Source organism: Carassius auratus, chromosome 47 (assembly GCF_003368295.1).
Source record: "Carassius auratus strain Wakin chromosome 47, ASM336829v1, whole genome shotgun sequence".
Classification (NCBI taxonomy): Eukaryota; Metazoa; Chordata; class Actinopteri; order Cypriniformes; family Cyprinidae; genus Carassius; species Carassius auratus.
The window spans coordinates 12,629,748-12,649,852 of NC_039289.1; the positions used below are offsets into that span (position 1 = coordinate 12,629,748).

The window sequence follows — 20,105 nt, forward strand, 5'->3', positions numbered from 1 at the left end:
AAAGTGCAAATATGCAATAGTATGCATGGTATTATACTAAAACTAAAATTAAAACAATAGAAAAACTCAAGATAACCTGTAGAAAGAAAAAAACTTAGTTTGCCATATGAAGTATTTTGGCCTATAACACAAGACATAAAAACACTTCAAGGTTTCAGGAATGAACGACATCAAGTTAGACTTTTAAAGATTTTTGGCTAGGAACACAAGCCTGTCCACACTTTCAGGCTTTAGGGATGCACGCAAACAATTCACAATGTTTCCTCCAGTGCTGAATACTCTTTCCGAGGGAGAGCTTGTGGCAGGAATGCACAAATACTTTTGTGCCAACTTGGATAGTGCTGGGAATTGTTTTGCATGTTCCTTCCACCAGACCAAAGGATCCTCCTCACTATCAACAGCAGCAGATAGAAAATAAGACTGTAGCTCTGCAGTAATGGCCATGTCTTGGAGATTGAGAGATGGCGATGCTGGCCTCTGGTCCTCATCTACTTTAAAGAAGCTGCCCAGTGTTTTTTTGGTCTTCTTTAGTGCTGGAGCATTTTGGTCATCTGCATCCTCTCTAACAGTCACCGATGGTTGAGGCTTTTAATTAAACAAAGGCAAAAATTTTGTTTAACTCATAAAATATAATGTCATGTACTAGTATAGTAAGGACTATTTAGTAATTTTAAATTAATACAGAGAATGGCCCAAACAAAATATACATGGCACACACAACCTATGATAATTACCTTGACTGTAGTAGATATTGATGCCATTTCAGCTCTCAAACGAGTCTTGACAGCTTCAACTCTGTTCTCATTGACGTACTATAGCTTGAATCTGGGATCAATTGTAGAAGCCATGTCAAGCAAATCTTGAGTCAGTGGATCATCATACTTATTATTCAGGTAGTCCAGGATCTTTTTCTTGATGCATTTTGACAGTTCTGTTTCTCCCTCTTTCTCTGCCAAGATTTTATTGTTGAACAAATGAAGAACAGGCTTCACATATGACACACTTACATATTGCTCTCCTGAAAGAGCATCCGTGAATTCAGCAAGTGGAGAAAGGGAGTTGTTGACCGCCTCAAGGACCTCTACATCCTGCCATGTGGGGACAAGGTGTCTGGCTTTTCTGTCCGCGGAGAGAACAAAAGAAATGGCACTCTGTTGTTCCAATACCCTGGCGATCATTGCTTGTTTTGAGCTCCATCTTGTCGGACACTCAGTCTTGAGCTTGTGTTGAGGTAACTTGAGCTCTTTCTGGGCCTCGGACAACTCCCTCCTTCGTCTCCAGCTATAGGAGAAGCACCCTACCACCTTTTTGCAGACATTTAGTGCACGGTCAATCCGTCCATCTTTCAAAGAATGTTCTAAACACACACACACACACACACAAACAGTTTACTAATGCTATACATTTTAATTACAATTAAACAGACACAATTTCACAATTTATATTAGTATAGTTGTAAACACATTATAGTTACAGTTTATATAGTTCACTTATATAATATTTATAACATTATATTAATACAGTGTATATATATATATATATATATATATATATATATATATATATATATATATATATATATATATATATATATATATATATATATATATATATATATTGTGACGAGCACTCCCAGAGGAATCAGCGTCGCCCTGGAAACCAAACCAAAACACCTGCACGTCCTCGTCACCGGCTGATCGGTCACAGCTGCTCCCCATCAGCCAGCACATTGAAAAGCAGCACATGTTGCACTGAGAAGACCAGAACGCAGAGCTGGACTAACCCCTCTCTCCTATCCCCACAGAAAGCAGCGAGTGACCGACAGCCCACACCCTTTGGAGCACGTCAGGACACCCACTTTCCCCTTGATTGGCACAGAGGAGCACGGAGAGCACACGGGGAGCACCAACCAGCGGAAAGCAGATCAGGACACTTCACCAGGCACCCTTCACTTTTCAATAAACCCACCCTCCGGGGCTTTTGATTTCACGTACCTCTTGTCGAGTGGTTCTTCACCCCGTGACAGTGGTGGAGAATGCAGGCAGAACAGTGAGGAATCACCGACAAGGTCACCGCCCCAACTCCTAATTTTTTTTTGCTTTCTGTCAGCAGCACCACGGAAGGCGGCACGCGCGGCCCCGCGATGGAGGACGTCTTACAACGCCTCGCTGAGGTTAGCATCCGCCAGCAGCAAATAGCGGAACACCTCGCCACTCGCCTGGGCAGGACGGAGGATGAACTCGCCGCGTTCCGCTACCTGAGCCTCGGGCACAAGCCACCCGTCTGTTGCCCAAGATGACGGCCGATGACGATGTGGAAGCCTTCCTTCAGGTCTTCGAAAACACTGCCCACCGAGAGGGATAGCCAGAGGACGAGTGGGCACGTGCGCTGGCACCCCTACTCACCGGTGAAGCACAGAGGGCTTACTTCTCGCTCCCCCTGACGAGTGCCGACAGTTATGTCGAAGTGAAGCGAGAGATCCTGGCGAGGCTGGGCCTCTCCCCTGTAAGTGCCGCCCATTAGTTCCACGAGTGGGAATACAAGCCCCGGGTGCCAGCCCGTGCCCAGGCAGCCGAACTCAGCCGCCTCGCCCAACACTGGCTGTTGGCAGGAAACCCCACACCAACACAGGTAGCGGAACGAGTGGTGGTCGATCGCCTCCTGCGCGCACTACCTCGCGCCCACCGACAGGCCGTCGGCATGAGGGACCCACGTGACGTCCGGGAACTAGTGGAGGCGATCGAGCTGGCGGATGCCGTCCATCCCAGCGGGGCAGGGGACCGGCTGCCGCCATTCCCCCGGAGGGTGGTCCAGGAGCGACGCCCGCTCGAAGGCACCGCGCGACCCGTCAGCAGGCCGACGGTTCCCCCACCGCGAGATGAGCCCATGCCAAGTGCCGAACCACCGTCGCCTCCGCGAGCCTGGCTGGCAGGCTGCATCCTTCACCAACGGGTGCCGGCGGGAGCCCCCGAAGCAGATGTGAAGGTGGATGGAAGACGGTTCCGGGCCCTGTTGGACTCAGGCAGTGCGGTCACCCTCATCCAGGCGCGACTGTGCGCCTCGCGAAGCGGCCGGAAGAACTTCCTACCGATTACCTGTGTGCACGGAGACACTCGTCAAGTACCGGCCCGTGAGATGGTCATTTCGTCCCCCCAAGGCACCTGGCCAGTGGAGGTAGGCCTGGTGAAGGACCTGCCGGTGGCCGTACTGCTTGGAAGGGATTGGCCCGGCTTCGAGAAGCTGCTGTCCGCCGCTGCTCAGCCTGCCAGCCCCAAGGGGAACCGTCGAAGACCGAGGCGGCCGCCTGGACCCCGCCGCCGACCGGCCCTGCTCGTCTCCGACAGTGGGAGAGAAGGTGAGGCCCCCTCCCAATCTACTAATCTGTTTTATGATGTCTACCAACAGGCCGCTGGAGGGGGCTCTTTCGCCAAGGAACAGCGGGAGGACGACCGACTCAAGCACTGTTGGAGCCAGGTGCGAGTCGTGGATGGAGAGGACGTCCTCCCCCGGCCCCACCCTCTCCCACATTTTGTCGTAGAGAATGGCCTGCTGTATTGTGTCGCCCAGCGTAGGGGGGAGGAGAAAAAGTTACTAGTTGTGCCTCGTGCCAAGACCGAGACCATTCTGGAGCTGGCCCATTCCCACCCCATGGCAGGACACCTCGCGGCAGCCAATACTGCCCAACGCATCCGCGACCGTTTCCATTGGCCGGGCCTGGACGCCGAGGTAAAGCGGTTCTGCCAGGCCTGCCCGACCTGTCAGGCCACGTCGCCCCGGACTCCTCCCCCCAGCCCGCTCATCCCGCTGCCTATCATCGAGGTGCCCTTCGAGCGGATTGGAATGGACATAGTGGGGCCGTTGCCGAAGTCTGCCCGAGGGCATGAGCACATCCTGGTCATCGTCGACTATGCCACCCGGTACCCAGAAGCAGTCCCCCTGCGGAAGGCCACCGCAAAGTCCATCGCCCAGGAGCTGTTTCTGCTGGCCAGCCGAGTCGGCCTCCCCTCAGAGATCCTGACTGACCAGGGAACCCCCTTTATGTCCCGGCTAATGGCTGACCTCTGCCGGCTGCTGCGGGTGAAGCAGTTGAGGACCACTGTTTATCACCCCCAGACTGATGGCCTCGTAGAGAGATTTAACCAGACCCTCAAGCAAATGCCCAGACGTGTGGCGGCGGAGGACAAGCGGGATTGGGACCTCATGATCCCCTACGTGCTCTTCGGGATCCGCGAAGTTCCCCAGGCCTCAACTGGCTTCACCCCCTTCGAGCTCCTGTTTGGCCGTCAACCCCGGGGCCTCTTGGACGTGGCCCGGGAAGCGTGGGAGCAGCAGCCGGCCCTGCATCGTACCGTCATCGAACATGTCCGGCAAATGAGGGAACGGATCGACCGAGTGATGCCGTTAGTCCGGGAACACCTCACCAGGGCCCAACAAGCGCAGCAACGTCATTATGACCGGACAGCCCAGCCACGGGAGTTCCAACCGGGAGACCGCGTCATGGTCCTTGTCCCCAGCTCCGCCTGCAAATTTCTGGCCTCCTGGAAGGGGCCCTACTCGGTCGTCGAGAGGGTTGGACCGGTCACTTACCGCCTGAGACAGCCGGGACGACGGCAGGCGGAGCAACTCTACCACGTCAACCTCCTAAAGAAATGGGTGGGGACCCGGGACCAAGTAGCTGCCCTAAGCCTCACCGAGCCCGTGGTTGTGGATATCAACCCCCACCTTTCGGCTGCCCAGAAGACGGAGCTGCAGCACCTGGTCAGTCAGTTCCAGGATGTGTTCTCCTCTCAGCCCGGGCAGACCAACGTGCTTCAACACCATATCCGGACGCCCCCAGGAGTCGTCGTTAGGCAACGGCCCTACCGAGTCCCGGAGGCTCGTCGGCAGGCTATTGAGGAAGAGGTCCAACAGATGCTAAAGTTGGGGGTAATAGAACCATCCCGGAGTCCGTGGTCCAGCCCCATTGTGATGGTCCCAAAGCCGGATGGCACCCTCCGCTTTTGTAACGACTTCCGCCGCCTGAACGAAGTCTCCGAATTCGACGGGTACCCCATGCCTCGGGTGGACGAACTGCTGGACCGGCTAGGAAGGGCCCGGTATATCAGCACCCTAGACCTAACCAAGGGCTATTGGCAGGTACCGCTCTCCGAGGCCGCCAAGCCGAAAACCGCCTTCTCCACCCCCAGTGGCCACTGGCAGTACCGGACCCTTCCCTTCGGCCTACATGGGGCCCCCGCGACGTTCCAGCGGATGATGGACATCCTCCTGCGGCCTCACCAAGCTTACGCGGCCGCCTACCTGGATGACGTCGTGGTCCACTCCGAGGCGTGGGACGAACATCTGGATCGTCTGCGGAGGGTGCTCTCGGAGCTCCGGCGGGCTGGACTTACCGCCAACCCCCGAAAATGCCACCTAGCCCTCTCTGAGGCCAAGTACCTGGGCTATCAAGTCGGCCGAGGACTCATCCGGCCGCAAGAGAAGAAAATTGAGGCCATCCACGCCGCACCAAGACCGGAGACAAAGACCCAGGTACGAGCCTTCTTGGGGTTGGCGGGTTATTATCGTTGTTTTATCCCCAACTTCTCCTCTTTAGCCGCCCCCCTGACAGACCTGACCAGGAAGGGGCAGCCGGAGAAAGTATGCTGGACCCCGTCGGCGGAAGAAGCCTTCTCCCAGGTGAAAGCAGCCCTCACGTCCTCGCCGGTACTCCGCGCCCCGGACTTTAGCTGCCCCTTCCTGCTGCAGACGGATGCGTCCGACACAGGACTAGGAGCGGTCCTCTCCCAAATTCAGGAAGGTGAGGAGCATCCGATCATCTACATCAGCAGGAAGCTGTCCCCCGCCGAGAGGAAATACGCCGCTGTGGAGAAGGAAGCCCTGGCCATCAGGTGGGCAGTCCTGGAGCTCCGGTACTACCTCCTGGGCCGCAAGTTCACCCTGGTAACCGACCACGCGCCCCTACAGTGGATGGCCCGCGCCAAGGACACCAACGCCAGGGTGACTCGCTGGTTCCTAGCGCTCCAGGACTTCCACTTCGAAGTCCGCCATCGAGCTGGGGCCGCCAACGCGAACGCCGATGGCCTCTCCCGGATCTGGACAGCTTATGCAGGTCTGTCAGGGGTCATTCCCCACCCTCCCCTAATCTCACCCCTACTTTCTACATGTCTTCGCAGGACCAGAACGACGCTTAGGGGGGGGGGGGTGTGACGAGCACTCCCAGAGGAATCAGCATCGCCCTGGAAACCAAACCAAAACACCTGCACGTCCTCGTCACCGGCTGATCGGTCACAGCTGCTCCCCATCAGCCAGCACATTGAAAAGCAGCACATGTTGCACTGAGAAGAGGTTCTCAACCAGAACGCAAAGCTGGACTAACCCCTCTCTCCTATCCCCACAGAAAGCAGCGAGTGACCGACAGCCCACACCCTTTGGAGCACGTCAGGACACCCACTTTCCCCTTGATTGGCACAGAGGAGCACGGAGAGCACACGGGGAGCACCAACCAGCGGAAAGCAGATCAGGACACTTCACCAGGCACCCTTCACTTTTCAATAAACCCACCCTCCGGGGCTTTTGATTTCACGTACCTCTTGTCGAGTGGTTCTTCACCCCGTGACTATATATATATATATATATATATATATATACTGTATTAATATAATGTTATAAATATAGATAAGTGAACTATAAAAATAGCATATATATATATATAAAACACTGAAGTTGTTACATGCTAAACTGTTCAATCGCTGAATGCATTATAATCCAGGAATGAATAAAAAAAAAAACCTGGTCTACATATTATTAGCCAAGTACATATGATATTGCAATGAAATAAATATGGAATTATGTGTACATTTTTAGCTAAATGAATATTAATAGCAGGCTACTACTCACCAATTGCTAGGTGCAGCCTGTGTCCAAAACACTGAAGTCTGCTCCACTTATTGATAGCAATAGCGTTCACTATATTTGCTGCGTTGTCTGTTGTGACACAGACTTGTTGCTCCTCCTTTAAATCCCAGGCACCCAGCATCTCTTTCAATCCTTGAGCAATCGCATCCCCGGTGTGATCTTGCGGAAAATAGGACGTTTGCAAGCATCTGGTTTTGAGTTGAAACTCGTCATCAATGTAATGAACCGTAAGGCTCATATATGGTTCCATAGTTCTACTCGACCATAAATCAGTCGTGGTGGAATAGAACTCAATTTTCTGCAGATCTGATTCAATGCTTTCCCGGCATTTTGAATAAAGCGAAGGCAGCGCAACTTGAGAAAAATAATTGCGGGAGGAGGTGACGTATCTCTTGTCCAGTGTGTTTATGAGTTTTTTAAACCCCGCGCTGCAAACTGTATTAATCGGCACCATGTCTTTTGCAATGAAATGCGCGATCGCTTCAGTTATCTCGATCTGCTTTTGGGAACCTGCCGGGTACGGAGTAGCATTAAAGAAAGATTTCGTGATGGGTGTCTGTGTTGCAGTTCTCGCATCACTTGGCGCTTTTTTTTTTACGCTGAGACACTCCTCGTATTGCACTCTGTGGTTGAATTTTAAATGGTTGTATAAATTTGTGGTGTTGCTTGATGGTGCAGAAACAGTTGATCGACACAATTTACACAGTATAACACGTTGATCGACGTCATCCCTGGTGAATCCGAAATAATTCCACACCACTGATGTTGCTTTTCTTTTCGGTTCTAATTGTGGATGAGCACTTTGCACGTTGTCGGAATCGGATGTTGCTCTATCAGCAGACATGATGGAATTAACATGACATGAGACGTATCAGTGGATAATGTCGTTGATAATGACACGCCTACAGACTATTATTAAAAGTGGTGATTCGCCACTCACAACCTGACATTATCTAAACACGCCTCTTAAGCGCGCAGATTTTTTTTTTTTTGTGTGTGTAATCGCGGCTTTGGACGATTACGTAATCGTGGCTTCTGTAATCGTGATCGCGATTAGAAATTCGATTAATTGTGCAGCCCTACATTCTTCTAATGATGTAGCAAGTACATAGGGTGTTATGTGAAGTGTTTCCGGTTGCGGTTTACCTAATTAATGCAGCCTAAAAATAACGAATTTAACGGATTTGGATATTAAAACAAAGTATGTTATGTGTAAGCCAGGGTAAAGAGATGGGTCTTTAATCTAGATTTAAACTGCAAGAGTATGTCTGCCTCCCGAACAATGTTAGGTAGGTTATTCCAGAGTTATACTATCAGTCATAAATGCATGGATTAACATTTCTGCATTTGACATTGAGAGCATAGGCCGTAATTTAGATATATTTTTGAGATGGAAAAATGCAGTTTTACAAATGCTAGAAACTTGGTTTTCTAAGGAAAGATTGCGATCAAATAGCACATTTAGGTTCCTAACTGATGACGAAGAATTGACAGAGCAACCATCAAGTCTTAGACAGTGTTCTAGGTTATTACAAGCAGAGTTTTTAGGTCCTATAATTAACACCTCTGTTTTTCAGAATTTAGCAGTAAGAAATTACTCATCATCCAGTTTTTTATATCGACAATGCATTCCATTAGTTTTTCGAATTGGTGTTTCACTGCGCCGCGAAGAAATATAGAGCTGAGTATCATCAGAATAACAGTGAAAGCTAACACCATGTTTCCTGATGATATCTCCCAAGGGTAACATATAAAGAGTGAAGAGTAGCGTCTCTATTATTGAGCCTTGAGGTACTCCATACTGCACTTGTGATCGATATGATACATCTTCATTCACTGCTACAAAATGATGGCGGTCATATAAGTACGATTTAAACCATGCTAATGCACTTCCATTGATGCCAACAATGTGTTCAAGTCTATGCAAAAGAATGTTTTGGTCAATTATATCAAAGGCAGCACTAAGATCCAATAAAACTAATAGAGAGATACACCCACGATCAGATGATAAGAGCAGATCATTTGTAACTCTAAGGCGAGCAGTCTCAGTACTATGATACAGTCTAAATCCTGACTGGAAATCCTCACATATACCATTTTTCTCTAAGAAGGAATATAAATGTGAGGATACCACCTTTTCTAGTATCTTGGACAGAAAAGGGAGATTCAAAATTGGTCTATAATTAACAAGTTCTTTGGGTCCAACATACATGTTGTTGGTTTAGATGATTTAACACGTTTATACAATTCTTCCTCTCCTATAGTAGAGAATGAGTGGAACTGTTCCTCAGGGGGTCTATAGTGCACTGTCTGATGTGATACTGTAGCTCACGGCTGAATGGTTGCAATTTTATCTCTAATAGTATCGATTTTAGAAGTAGTTCATAAAGTAATTACTGCTGTGATGTTGGGAAATGTCAACACTTGTTGAGGCTTTATTTTTCGTTAATTTAGCCACTGTATTGAATAAATACCTGGGGTTATGTTTGTTTTCTTCTAAAAGTGAAGAAAAGTAATCGGATCTAACAATTTTTAATGCTTTTCTGGAGGATAGGTTACTTTCCCGCCAAGCAATACGAAATACCTCTAGTTTTGTTTTCCTCCAGCTGCGCTCCATTTTTCCGGCTGCTCTCTTTAGGGTGCGAGTATGCTCATTATACCATGGTGTCAAACTGTTTTCCTTAACCTTCCTTAAGTGTAAAGGAGCAACTTTATTTAAAGTGCCAGAAAAGAGAGAGTCCATAGTTTCTGTTACATCATCAAGTTGTTCTGAGGTTTTGGATATGCTAAGGAGTTTGGATACATCAGGAAGATAACTTAAAAAGCAGTCTTTTGTGGTAGAAGTGATGGTTCTTCCATACTTGTAACAAGAAGTAGAATTTACAATTTTGGCTATATGAAGTTTGCACAGAACTAAATTATCTGAGATATCATCACTTGGCTGAATAATATCAACACTGTCAACATCAATTCCATGTGACAGTATTAAATCTAGAGTATGATTTCGACAATGAGTAGGTCCTGAAATGTGTTGTCTAACACCAATAGAGTTCAGAATGTCTATAAATGCTGATCCCAATGCATCTTTTTCATTATCAACATGGATATTAAAATCACCAACTATTAAAACTTTATCTGCAGCCAGAACTAACTCAGATGTAAAATCACCAAACTCTTTAATAAAGTCTGTATGGTGCCCTGGTGGCCTGTATACAGTAGCCAGTACAAAAATAACAGAGGATTTATCATTAACATTTGTTTCTCTGGATAATGTTATATGAAGCACCATTACTTCAAACGAGTTATACTTGAAGCCTGCCCTGTGAGAAATCCTGAAAACGTTGTTAGAAATTGAAGCAACTCCTCCCCCTTTGCCTTTTAAACGCGGCTCATGTTTATAACGGTAATCTCAGGGGATGGACTCATTTAAAATAATGTAATCATCAGGTTTTAGCCAGGTTTCTGTCAAACAGAGCACATCTATATTATGATCAGTGATCATATTATTTACAAAAAGTGTTTTCATAGAAAGGGATCTGATATACAATAAGCCAAGCTTTATCATTTGTTTATCCATATTGCATCTATTTTTTATTTGTTGAACCTCAATTAAGTTGTTAATCTTAACTTGGTTTGGACGTTTTTTGTATTTTCTAGCTCATGGAACAGAAACAGTCTCTATAGTGTGATATCTAGGTGAAAGTCTCTATGTGCTGAGAATTAACTGACCTCTGTGACGGGAGGCAGCTAGCAGATGGTCGGTTTAGCCAGTCTGTCTGCTTCCTGACCTGGGCCCCAGTTAGTCAAGTATAAACACTAAGACTATGTGCCATATTTCTAGGAGGGATGAAGACCATCTCTTTTCAACAGGTCAGGTCTGCCCCTGTTATTCTGCGGGCACCACATCCAGCCATTTAGTGATGACAATCTGCTATGCATCTCATCACCACGGTAAGCAGGCAGGGGACCAGAGCATATTACAGTGTCTGACATCGTGCTTGCAAGTTCACACACCTCTTTCATGTTATTTTTAGTGATCTCCGACTGGCGAAGTCATTAGCACCGGCATGAATAACAATCTTACTATATTTACGTTTAGCATTAGGCAGCACTTTTAAATTGGCCAAGATGTCAGGCGCTCTGGCTCCCGGTAAACATTTGACTATGGTGGCTGGTGTCTCTATATTCAAGTTCCGTACAATAGAATCACCAATAACTAGAGCACTTTCATCAGGTTTCTCAGTGGGTGCATCACTGAGTGAGGAGAACCTGTTTAATGTTTTGATCGGAACAGAAGAGCGGTGTTTTGACCCACGACTATGCTGCCTCACTGTCCCCCAGTTGCCCTGCTGCAGGGGCTCTGTTTCCGGAACCGAACAATGTACAGGAATCCCTGAGCTAGACGCATCCAAAGCCGTTACTGTTCTTACTGTCCTCAATTAAAGTTTGGATGCGTGTCTCTAATTCTGAAATCTTCTCTATCAGCCTAACTATTTCCCTGCATTTATCACATGTGAATCCCTCATCTGTGACAGAGATAGATAAACTGTACATGTGGCAAGAGGTGCAAATAAAGCCAAGGAGAAGCCATTACTCACCGTGCTTAATGAAATATTCTTATTGCGGTTGTTTGATGAACTTGTGAAAAAGTGGAGCGAGAGAGGAGAGGAGAAAAAAAAACAGCGATAGGTTCGAATGAAAACGCTAATGACAAGCTAACGAGTGCTAACGCTTTGCAGGTGTACTGCACTCACGGATATAAAATAAAAGTGAACGATCAAAATTAATCTGATAAGATTGATCGAAAATATCAGAAATATGGTTTGAATTAAGTTATATTTGATCGTCAGCATTCAAATGAAGTTTATCATAAATAAATATGACATAAAGTGCATAATACAATATAAAAACTTTTTTATCCATCCTATAGTCTTGTAAGTTAATTAACTGATAGTATTTCCCAAGTAATATGTGTATATTATAATTATTATTAGCCTATAAATATTGGTTATATTTTTAGATCTCTTTACTTAACATTCTGAATACTTTTATAAATAATAGCATACTGTAAATGCTCGACATTAACATAAAATGTCATAAATGTATAAAATGTAAATGCATACATTTTATATGTATAAATAATATAATAATTTCTTAACTTAAAATAAAATATTAATGATTCCATCTCTGATAATCCTGGGTTGTTATGGTCACGCAGGTTTGTTTACGCATTCAACTCGTGGCCACAAGAAAAACATGTCGTTCCCTCAACATTAGAAGTCATGTCCTTACGTCGACAAAATGATCTCATGGTCACGACATAATATGACGTTCCCACGGGTAAATATGGTGTTCCCACAAATTAATATCTCGTGGCCACGACACATTATCACTTTCCCACGACAAAACTAAGTAAACCGTACAAGCCACTTTACGGGCTCCATAGGAAATGGCAACTGAGCTGATGAGCGATCCTCTGCTATCATCTCATTTCATCTTAAAAGTCTTTGTTTTCCCACCAAGAGACACTTTTTTTTTTTTTTTTTTTTGATGAAAAGTTAATCTTTAAAGGTGCCATCTTTAATGTTTGGCAAAAAAAAAATCAAGTCATACTCCACATTCCATAACAGATGGGGGCAGTATGCCTCAATGAAGTGAATTGGTCTACTCTAGAGTAACAAACGAGAAACGGCATAGTCTCTATGCTCCGCCCCTACTTTCACAACAACACTACAGCCATAGCCGAAGCCTAACTGTGCGTTCACACCGCCGGCGTCTAGAGCGTCAAAACTCGCTCTTGCCGCTCTGCTCACGACGCTGCAGAAAGATTTGTGAGCGCTCAGACGCTCTAACGTAGATCGAATGCTTATTTTGTATTTAAAGCAGCCGCAAAGCAAACAAGCTTGTTGATCTCGTGCAGACTAACCACAAGGAGTTATAACCTCATTAAATATTGTTGTGGACGAAATATTAGGATCCTTTACTTAAAATGAACAATCTCATACACCTTGGTCCACGTATCATTTTTAATTTATTTTTTTATGTCCCTGTAGGCAAACAGGGACACATCATAGATTAATACAAACGCTTTATTCTGCTTGGGAACTAATGTGCCAACTCTCAAGCATTCACCGCGAGACACACGGAATTGACTCTTTTCACACGCTTTCACGCCACACATCAATTTTTTCACACACAGAAAAACCACGAAGCAAAGAGGACACGGAGACCAACAGACTAGACAGAGCAGGTTAGTTATGATAACAGGGCTGTGCAAAAAATCGAATGCGATTTTCATGCACCTCTCATCAGTAAAGACGCTCCTGTAATTAGAAGTATATCTCCAGCCTGTGCGTTCAGATCAGGGTTGCCAGGTTTTCACAACAAATCCTGCCCAGTTGCTTCTTAAAACTAGTCCAAAACTAGCCCAATCACGTTTCCGGGAGGTTCCCCGATAAAAATTGCTGCCCGGATTAAAATATAAATTTTTGGGAAGGGTTTCCCTGGTAAAATTAGCATTTTAGGGGGTAAATATCACATTATTGGTATTGGGATTGCTTCAAACCGCGGACATGAAAAACAACCGCAGACTTGGCAACACTGGTTCAGGTGGAGCGGCAGTAACTGCACAGAGCCTTAGTCTACCGACAACTAACACAAAATCGCTTTCAAAATCGACAAAGAATCGCCTGCGATTTTAACATCGATGTTGTGTAGATTGTCAGTGAATTACGGCTCTGTGTAGTAAATGCCAACCAGTGTTGCCAAGTCTGTGGCGGTTGTTTTTCATGTCCGCTGGTCACAGCGACCCCAATACAAATAACGTGATATTTAGCCCCTAAAATGCGAATTATACCAAGGCAACCCTGCTAAAAAAACTATATTTTAACCCCGGGAAGCAATGTTTTATCGGGGAATCTTCTGGAAGCGAGATTGGGCTAGTTTTGAGAAGCAACTGGGCAGGATTTGTTGTGAAAACCTGGCAATCCTGATCTTAACACACGTACTGGAGATATACTCCTAATTACAGGAGCGTCTTTACTGATGAGATGTACATGAGTAAAGACATGCACAGCTCTATATAATAAAATGGGTAACGTTAAGTTATAGCTAGCTAATTATCAAACGCAGCTACGGTTAGCCATCGCTAACATTAGCACGTTTATCGAACAGCCTTCGATACATTTCTATGTTAGAACTTCCTGAAAACAAATACACAAACATATAAAACAAACTTCTAGCGAAATACTAACAGCATCTAACTTGCAAGTTCAGAGTCGAACCTCATTTCTTTCAGGTCCATCAGTTGTCTCCAGCGATTAAAAGCAGTGCCGATGTTTACTCTGGTATTCTTATCGGATCTGATTTGTGATTCCGAGCGCGGTTGTTTCCCTGTAGCGGGTGTTGGTCTCTTGCCAAGGGCTGCAGCTATCCTTCCGCTCTCTTCTCTGAATTGAAAGTAGTGGGCTGTACTTTCCACACGATTGGCATCAGGTCCAGGTATGCCCTGCGAGTTATTCGTGTATTGTAGTTTGGCTGGTGGTAATGTCGCCCGCATACCGCCTCCCACGGCCGAGACTGGTATTACAACACCTGCCGGGCCGGGGCTAGTAATGCTAATGCTAATTAAGGTTGATATCTCTGCAGCACTATAACTTGAAATTTTTTTAATGACATCATCGCCCTTATTTCTTCTCATTCTTTTGATGCGTGTAGGTCATGTTATGGATATTTTTACCTCAATTTCTGCATATGGCACCTTTAAAGTGAATTTTACTGCATATGCTTCAGAACAGTGGGTAAAGGGCAGTGTTTTGTGTGTGAGAGTGTGTGTTTCATAAACATGGTACTGATAACAATTCAACATTATCTACCTTTGGGGTCATGAACACATATTATATTCCAATATTTGTATGCCTCAATTAGCAAGTTATAGATTAAGAGTTGTTGTTTTTTTACAGATGACTTGCTGCTGTGTTTAATAACTTAAAAAATAACATTATGTTCTGTAAATGCATTGTATGCTTGTTTATTTAGCTACCTTTCAGTACACCACATTAAATTTCCACTTAGTACTAGTGATGGGAAGTTCGATTCTTTTCCGCGAACCGGTTCTTTCGGACGGTTCGATTCAATAAACCGGTTGAAAAAAACGGTTCATCGGTTCTTTCATGCTCGACGTAATGACGTCATTGGCGATGACGTAATGGCGTCAAGTCTATCAAACATTCAAATATATAAAGTCAGTAACCATAACTTTAGTCAGTTAAAACCTCATAATCATGAAAAGTTTACATTTGAGTTATGCAACAACACCTAAATACAGTAACAGCAATAATGTGCATATGAGGATTTAAGTCTTGAAGATATAAAGTAAATAAATTAGGTGTCATCAGCGCAGAAACCATGATCCACTTACTAAACATAATCCATTGCGATGTATTTGTTATTAAATGAACTTACGTTTCGCCAGATTGCCATTCATCCAAGCCCTCGAAATACCCGCGCTCATAACATTACTAGTACAGAATCAGAATCAATCACCAAAAGAATCCCTTCGGTTCAGAGACATGCTGTGAGTCAGTTGGCTTCACGCTGAATCGCGCATGCGCAGTATAATCAGTTCATCGGTTCTCAATTCGGACGCGTCCGACAGAAACGATTCTCGGTTGAGTGTACTGATGATCCGAAAACCGATGCAACCGGTTCTTGACTCGAGAATCGCTCTAACCGGCACGTGCTGCAGTTCAGTGTCATCAGCTGCTCTACTTCTGTTCATGTTCTGTTTACTACAAGCTCAATTTGTGAATGTTTCATCATTAACTATAAATACAGTACAGATGTCTCATAAATCATCCCTTATTCCTATTAAACATAAGAGTCTTTAGAGTCTTAATTATTGTCCAACTTCCCTGAAAACCCATTTGGCCTATACGTTATATACAATATACAGATTGGAAACATTAATCTAAAAAAAATAATAATAAAAAAAATCAAAATATAATATAGTTAATTTATCACACTTTCCGATGTTTAACAAAATACTTACAAAAATACACGCATGCGCAGTATCATCAGTTCATCGGTTCTCAATTCGGACGCGTCCGACAGAAACGATTCTCGGTTGAGTGTACTGGTGATCCGAAAACCGAAGCAACCGGTTCTTGACTCGAGAACGAGAACTGCTCCAGCAGTGGGCGTGTTTGTTCATTATCTGGCTCGGCTCGGTGTTCATCTTCAGTTCGGTCTTCACAGCATTTCATTCAGTGTACTGTTTGAGTAAATTAATTACCCCGGGATATTGGTTTATTCTGACTCAGAGGGAGTGTCAGTCACGTTAAAAAAAGTTAACAGCTTAAGTAATTTGTGGATTTATGCTTATTGGAGGCGTGAACCGTTTCAAACGATTCAGTTCGATTTGGTGAACTGGTTCAACCGGTTCACTAAGAAGAACCGGTTAAATTGAACGATTCGTTCACGAATCGGCCATCACTACTTAGTACTGTAAGCCTTTGAAGTGCAACAATTAAAAATTGTAGAAGGGTACAAAAAATAAAATAAATAAAATACAAATAAATAAATGGTATGACAGCAAATAAAATGGTGAGTGTGCCAGATGAATAGAGTGCAAATAATCATGTATTGACAATAATCAGTTGTATTATAAAATTCTTCTTAGGGCCCCATGAAGGCTTGGGCCGGCCCTAACGGTGTGTGTGTGTGTGTGTGTGTGTGTGTGTGTGTCACAGTCTTCAGCTGGTGTGCCCGGGAAGGCCACCAGATGACATTGTTTTTTTTTTGAGTGTTGTGTTTTACAACACTCATGTGCTCTCTCCTGTCTATTTTCTGACCCCACCCATCTTGTTACATCATTATTGTTTTAGTTGCCACACCTGTGTCTCCCTCGTTAGGTTCCCTATTAATTCTCTTGGTGTCTGTAATCCTGTGCTGATCTGTTGTTTTCCACCGTGGTGTTATGTCTGTTTATAGTACAGTTTCTAATCTGCCTGTTTGTCCTCCTCAGAGTTGTTTTTGTTAGTTGTGTTCAATTTTTGTATTAAAAGGACCATTCTGCCTGCATTTGAGTCTTCAGCCTCTTTCGCCCAGAACAGATCAGCCAACTTGAAGACTCCGTGGCAATGGGAGTTTTTTTTATACCTGGCTGCCAGACAACAGCGGATCCAGACCCTGGCCAATGGGGCCACATCCCTGCCCACAAGACAATCGCCCCTTTGGATTGTATACAGAAGATCTCTTCTATACATGCAAGGGACTAGGGCTTGAGGAAAGCACCCTCATCCACCTGTTTCTAGCAGGCCTGGATGAGCCTGGGGGAGCTGGATATGTGGTCCTACTGGGAGATGGTTGACCTCATCATCTATTTGAAGGAATTGGAACTGCTGGATGGGCCCCCTCCCAGTCTGGGCTGCAGTTCCAGAACCTCCTCAGGTCGTGCCGGCTACTTCCAGGTTCTTGGGGTCATTCTCTGGGCACCTCGGGCTTAGACGCAGCGTGAAGGATCCTCTGCTGATGTCGGTCAGGGAGGCAATGGCTGCTCACAATCCGGAGGTGGCAGCGGGATCTGCTCGGTGTCCGCTCACGATTCCCCCAAGGCAGCGGCGGTGTCCGCTCACGATTCCCCCGAGACGGCGGCGGTGTCCGCTCACGATTCCCCCGAGGCGGCACAGTCCACTTTCGGTTCCGCTGGGGGAACCTTTCTACCTCTTTCTCCAGTCCCTCTTCCACTACACGGGCTTGGCCCTCTATCCCTCCCCCTAATCCACCTGTGATTTATTTGGTGCCATGTGCTCTCTCCTGTCTATTTTCTGACCCCACCCATCTTGTTACATCATTGTTTTAGTTGCCACACCTGTGTCTCCCTCATTAGGTTCCCTATTAATTCTCTTGGTGTCTGTAATCCTGTGCTGATCTGTTTTCCATCGTGGTGTTATGTCTGTTTATAGTACAGTTTCTAGTCTGCCTGTTTGTCCCCCTCTGGGTTGTTTTTTGTTAGTTTTGTTTCATTTTTGTATTAAAAGGACCATTCTGTCTGCCTTTGAGTCTTCGCCCCTTTCGCTCTGTGACAGTGTGTTCACTTCTCACTGCTATCTGTGTGAACTTGTATGAGTCAAATGCAGAGCACAAATTCTTAGTTTGAGTCACCATACTTAGCCACACGTCACTTGAATTTCAATTACTCTAAAAAACAAAAATTACTCCTGTAGCACAAAAGTGTTTCTTAGAAAAGTGGACTTGATCAAATGTACAGTATAATCTGATTTATTTAATAAACAGTTTTCATTAAGAAATGTATTTTTAATATTTTATGTCATTGACCACACCTTGATTCCAGGTCCACACTTTACCAACAGCACAGGTCACTCCATCAATGTGCACACCAGCAGTTTTTTTTTATAGGTGGACCGTATAAACCCACTTAAATAATTTTAGAGTTTAGTAAAATGACTAGTAACAGTTTATGGAGGTTTTTGTTGACTGTCACAGTTGTCTTTGGCTTGCTGATGGCAGAAAGACAAATAAAGTATATTACTGTGTAATTTTGATTATGAATTTTAAATAGAAATACTCAGTGATGACTTATGATTTTCAGATATTACAACTTAAATATTTATCTGAAAAACTGTTCTGAAACAATTTAGGCTGTGTGAAGTGTTAAATCAATAAAAGTGTCTTGAGTTGATTTCTGAAGTGTAGTTGTAATTGTCTTCTCAGGTGTTTCTCCTCCAGTCTCTCTGATCGTCAGTCCCAGCACAACTCAACACTTCACATCTGTCTCTCTCTCTCTGAGCTGTGAGGGGCAGAGTAACTCTGCTGGATGGAGAATGAGAAGATACTCAGACAAATGGGGGCTGGAAGATTGTTCATCAATGAATGGATCACAAACAGGATCCACATGTACAATCAGAGACACCTTCACAGGTGACACTGGAGTGTACTGGTGTGAGTCTGAATCTGGAGAGAACAGTCATCCTGTTAATATCACTGTACACCGTGAGTCTGTGTTTATTCAGTTCACAAAGCACTCATTTTATGATTCAGATATAAATAGATGTGATCTAGACTAGTCATCTAAATTCATTCACCTACGCGATTTACCCTTTATTATTATTGTTATTGTTATTGTTGTCACCACACTGATTCTTACTATTCATCAGTTGATGTTTGCTCTGTTTCTGTAGTTAATGTGATTCTGGAGAGTCCTGTTCATCCTGTGACTGAAGGAGAGACTCTGACTCTACGCTGTTTATATCAACATTCAACTCCACCAAACCTCAGAGCTGATTTCTATAAAGATGGGTCACTCATCCAGAGTCAAACTACAGAGATGATCATCTCTACTGTCTCAAAGTCAGACGAGGGTTTCTACTCCTGCAAACACAGAGAGAAAGGAGAGTCACCCGAGAGCTGGATCTCAGTCACAGGTGAGAGTAGGAACTGTAAACACTATTGAAATGTTTCTGTGTAATATACAGCACTAATATGACTGTACAATGTGTTGATCTCAGCTTCCTCCAGAACATCAGGATCTGATCTCAATCCTGTGATAGTTGGAGTGACTGCTGGACTCACATTTTTGATCATTGTCGTCTTGGTCCTGCTGTGGCGCTACAGAAACAACAAAGGTTCATCTTCTGCCAGATTAAAATTTAGTTACACATTTCCTAAACCTGTGACCTGTTGTCCTTCAGCAGCTGGTTATCTGATCTTAACCAGTCTCCCAAACTGACAAAACCTGTGAAATTAAAGCCATTTTTTGAACCCCTTATTTCCTCAAAATATTTTCCTGAACAGTTTCTGTTTTTTTAGGTGAAAGATCTCAGTCTCTCTCTCGTGTGAGTCAGCAGAAGAACAGCAGTCAGACATCAGAGCAGAACCAGAGTGAAGCGGGACATAAAACACTCACGTCTGGTCAGTCTTTACCCATTAATCATTTGACCATAAATCTTAACAAACTGAGATTGATTTAAATCAAATTAATTAATAAAATGCATTCATTTATCACAGGAACCGCTCATATTTATGACTCGCTTGATGCCACAATTAATAATGGCATAAGCACAGATACAGAAGGTAATTATGTCAGGCTGATCATTTACTAAGGCAGTAGTTATTTTCTAAATCTCCCTGTTTTAAATTTCACTGATATTTGCAGAGCAAATTTAGTTCAA

The 20,105-nt window shown here is 44.8% G+C and overlaps 2 protein-coding genes across 7 annotated transcripts in view; one reads left to right on the forward strand and one right to left on the reverse strand.

The window, feature by feature from the left end:
* LOC113065145 (Fc receptor-like protein 5) overlaps positions 1–20,105 on the forward strand; it is a 325,078-nt gene that overhangs the window by 79,838 nt on the left and 225,135 nt on the right. The window contains exons 18-22 of one of the 5 annotated variants that reach the window (XM_026236356.1): positions 18,649–18,927; positions 19,116–19,358; positions 19,443–19,559; positions 19,744–19,845; positions 19,942–20,007. The exons of 1 other annotated variant lie outside the window; for it this stretch is intronic. In XM_026236356.1, the coding sequence (XP_026092141.1) occupies positions 18,649–18,927; positions 19,116–19,358; positions 19,443–19,559; positions 19,744–19,845; positions 19,942–20,007 (807 nt within the window). The remainder of the gene's footprint in view (positions 1–18,648; positions 18,928–19,115; positions 19,359–19,442; positions 19,560–19,743; positions 19,846–19,941; positions 20,008–20,105) is intronic. 3 more of the 5 variants (XM_026236358.1, XM_026236357.1, XM_026236355.1) reach the window with 3 other exon arrangements.
* On the reverse strand, positions 39–8,000 carry LOC113065148 (zinc finger BED domain-containing protein 1-like). Of its 2 annotated transcripts, XR_003278939.1 has the most exons (4): positions 6,898–8,000; positions 1,236–1,357; positions 735–1,191; positions 39–585 (listed from the first exon to the last, which is right to left on the reverse strand). XR_003278939.1 is itself a non-coding variant. In XM_026236364.1 (2 exons), exons 1-2 carry the CDS (start codon positions 759–761, stop codon positions 184–186), a joined length of 429 nt encoding a protein of 142 aa, XP_026092149.1. In that variant the 5' UTR covers positions 762–1,187; the 3' UTR covers positions 42–183. The 2 variants fall into 2 exon arrangements, 1 of the variants encoding a protein (XP_026092149.1); XM_026236364.1 differs by lacking the exons at positions 1,236–1,357; positions 6,898–8,000 and having other exon boundaries at positions 42–585; positions 735–1,187.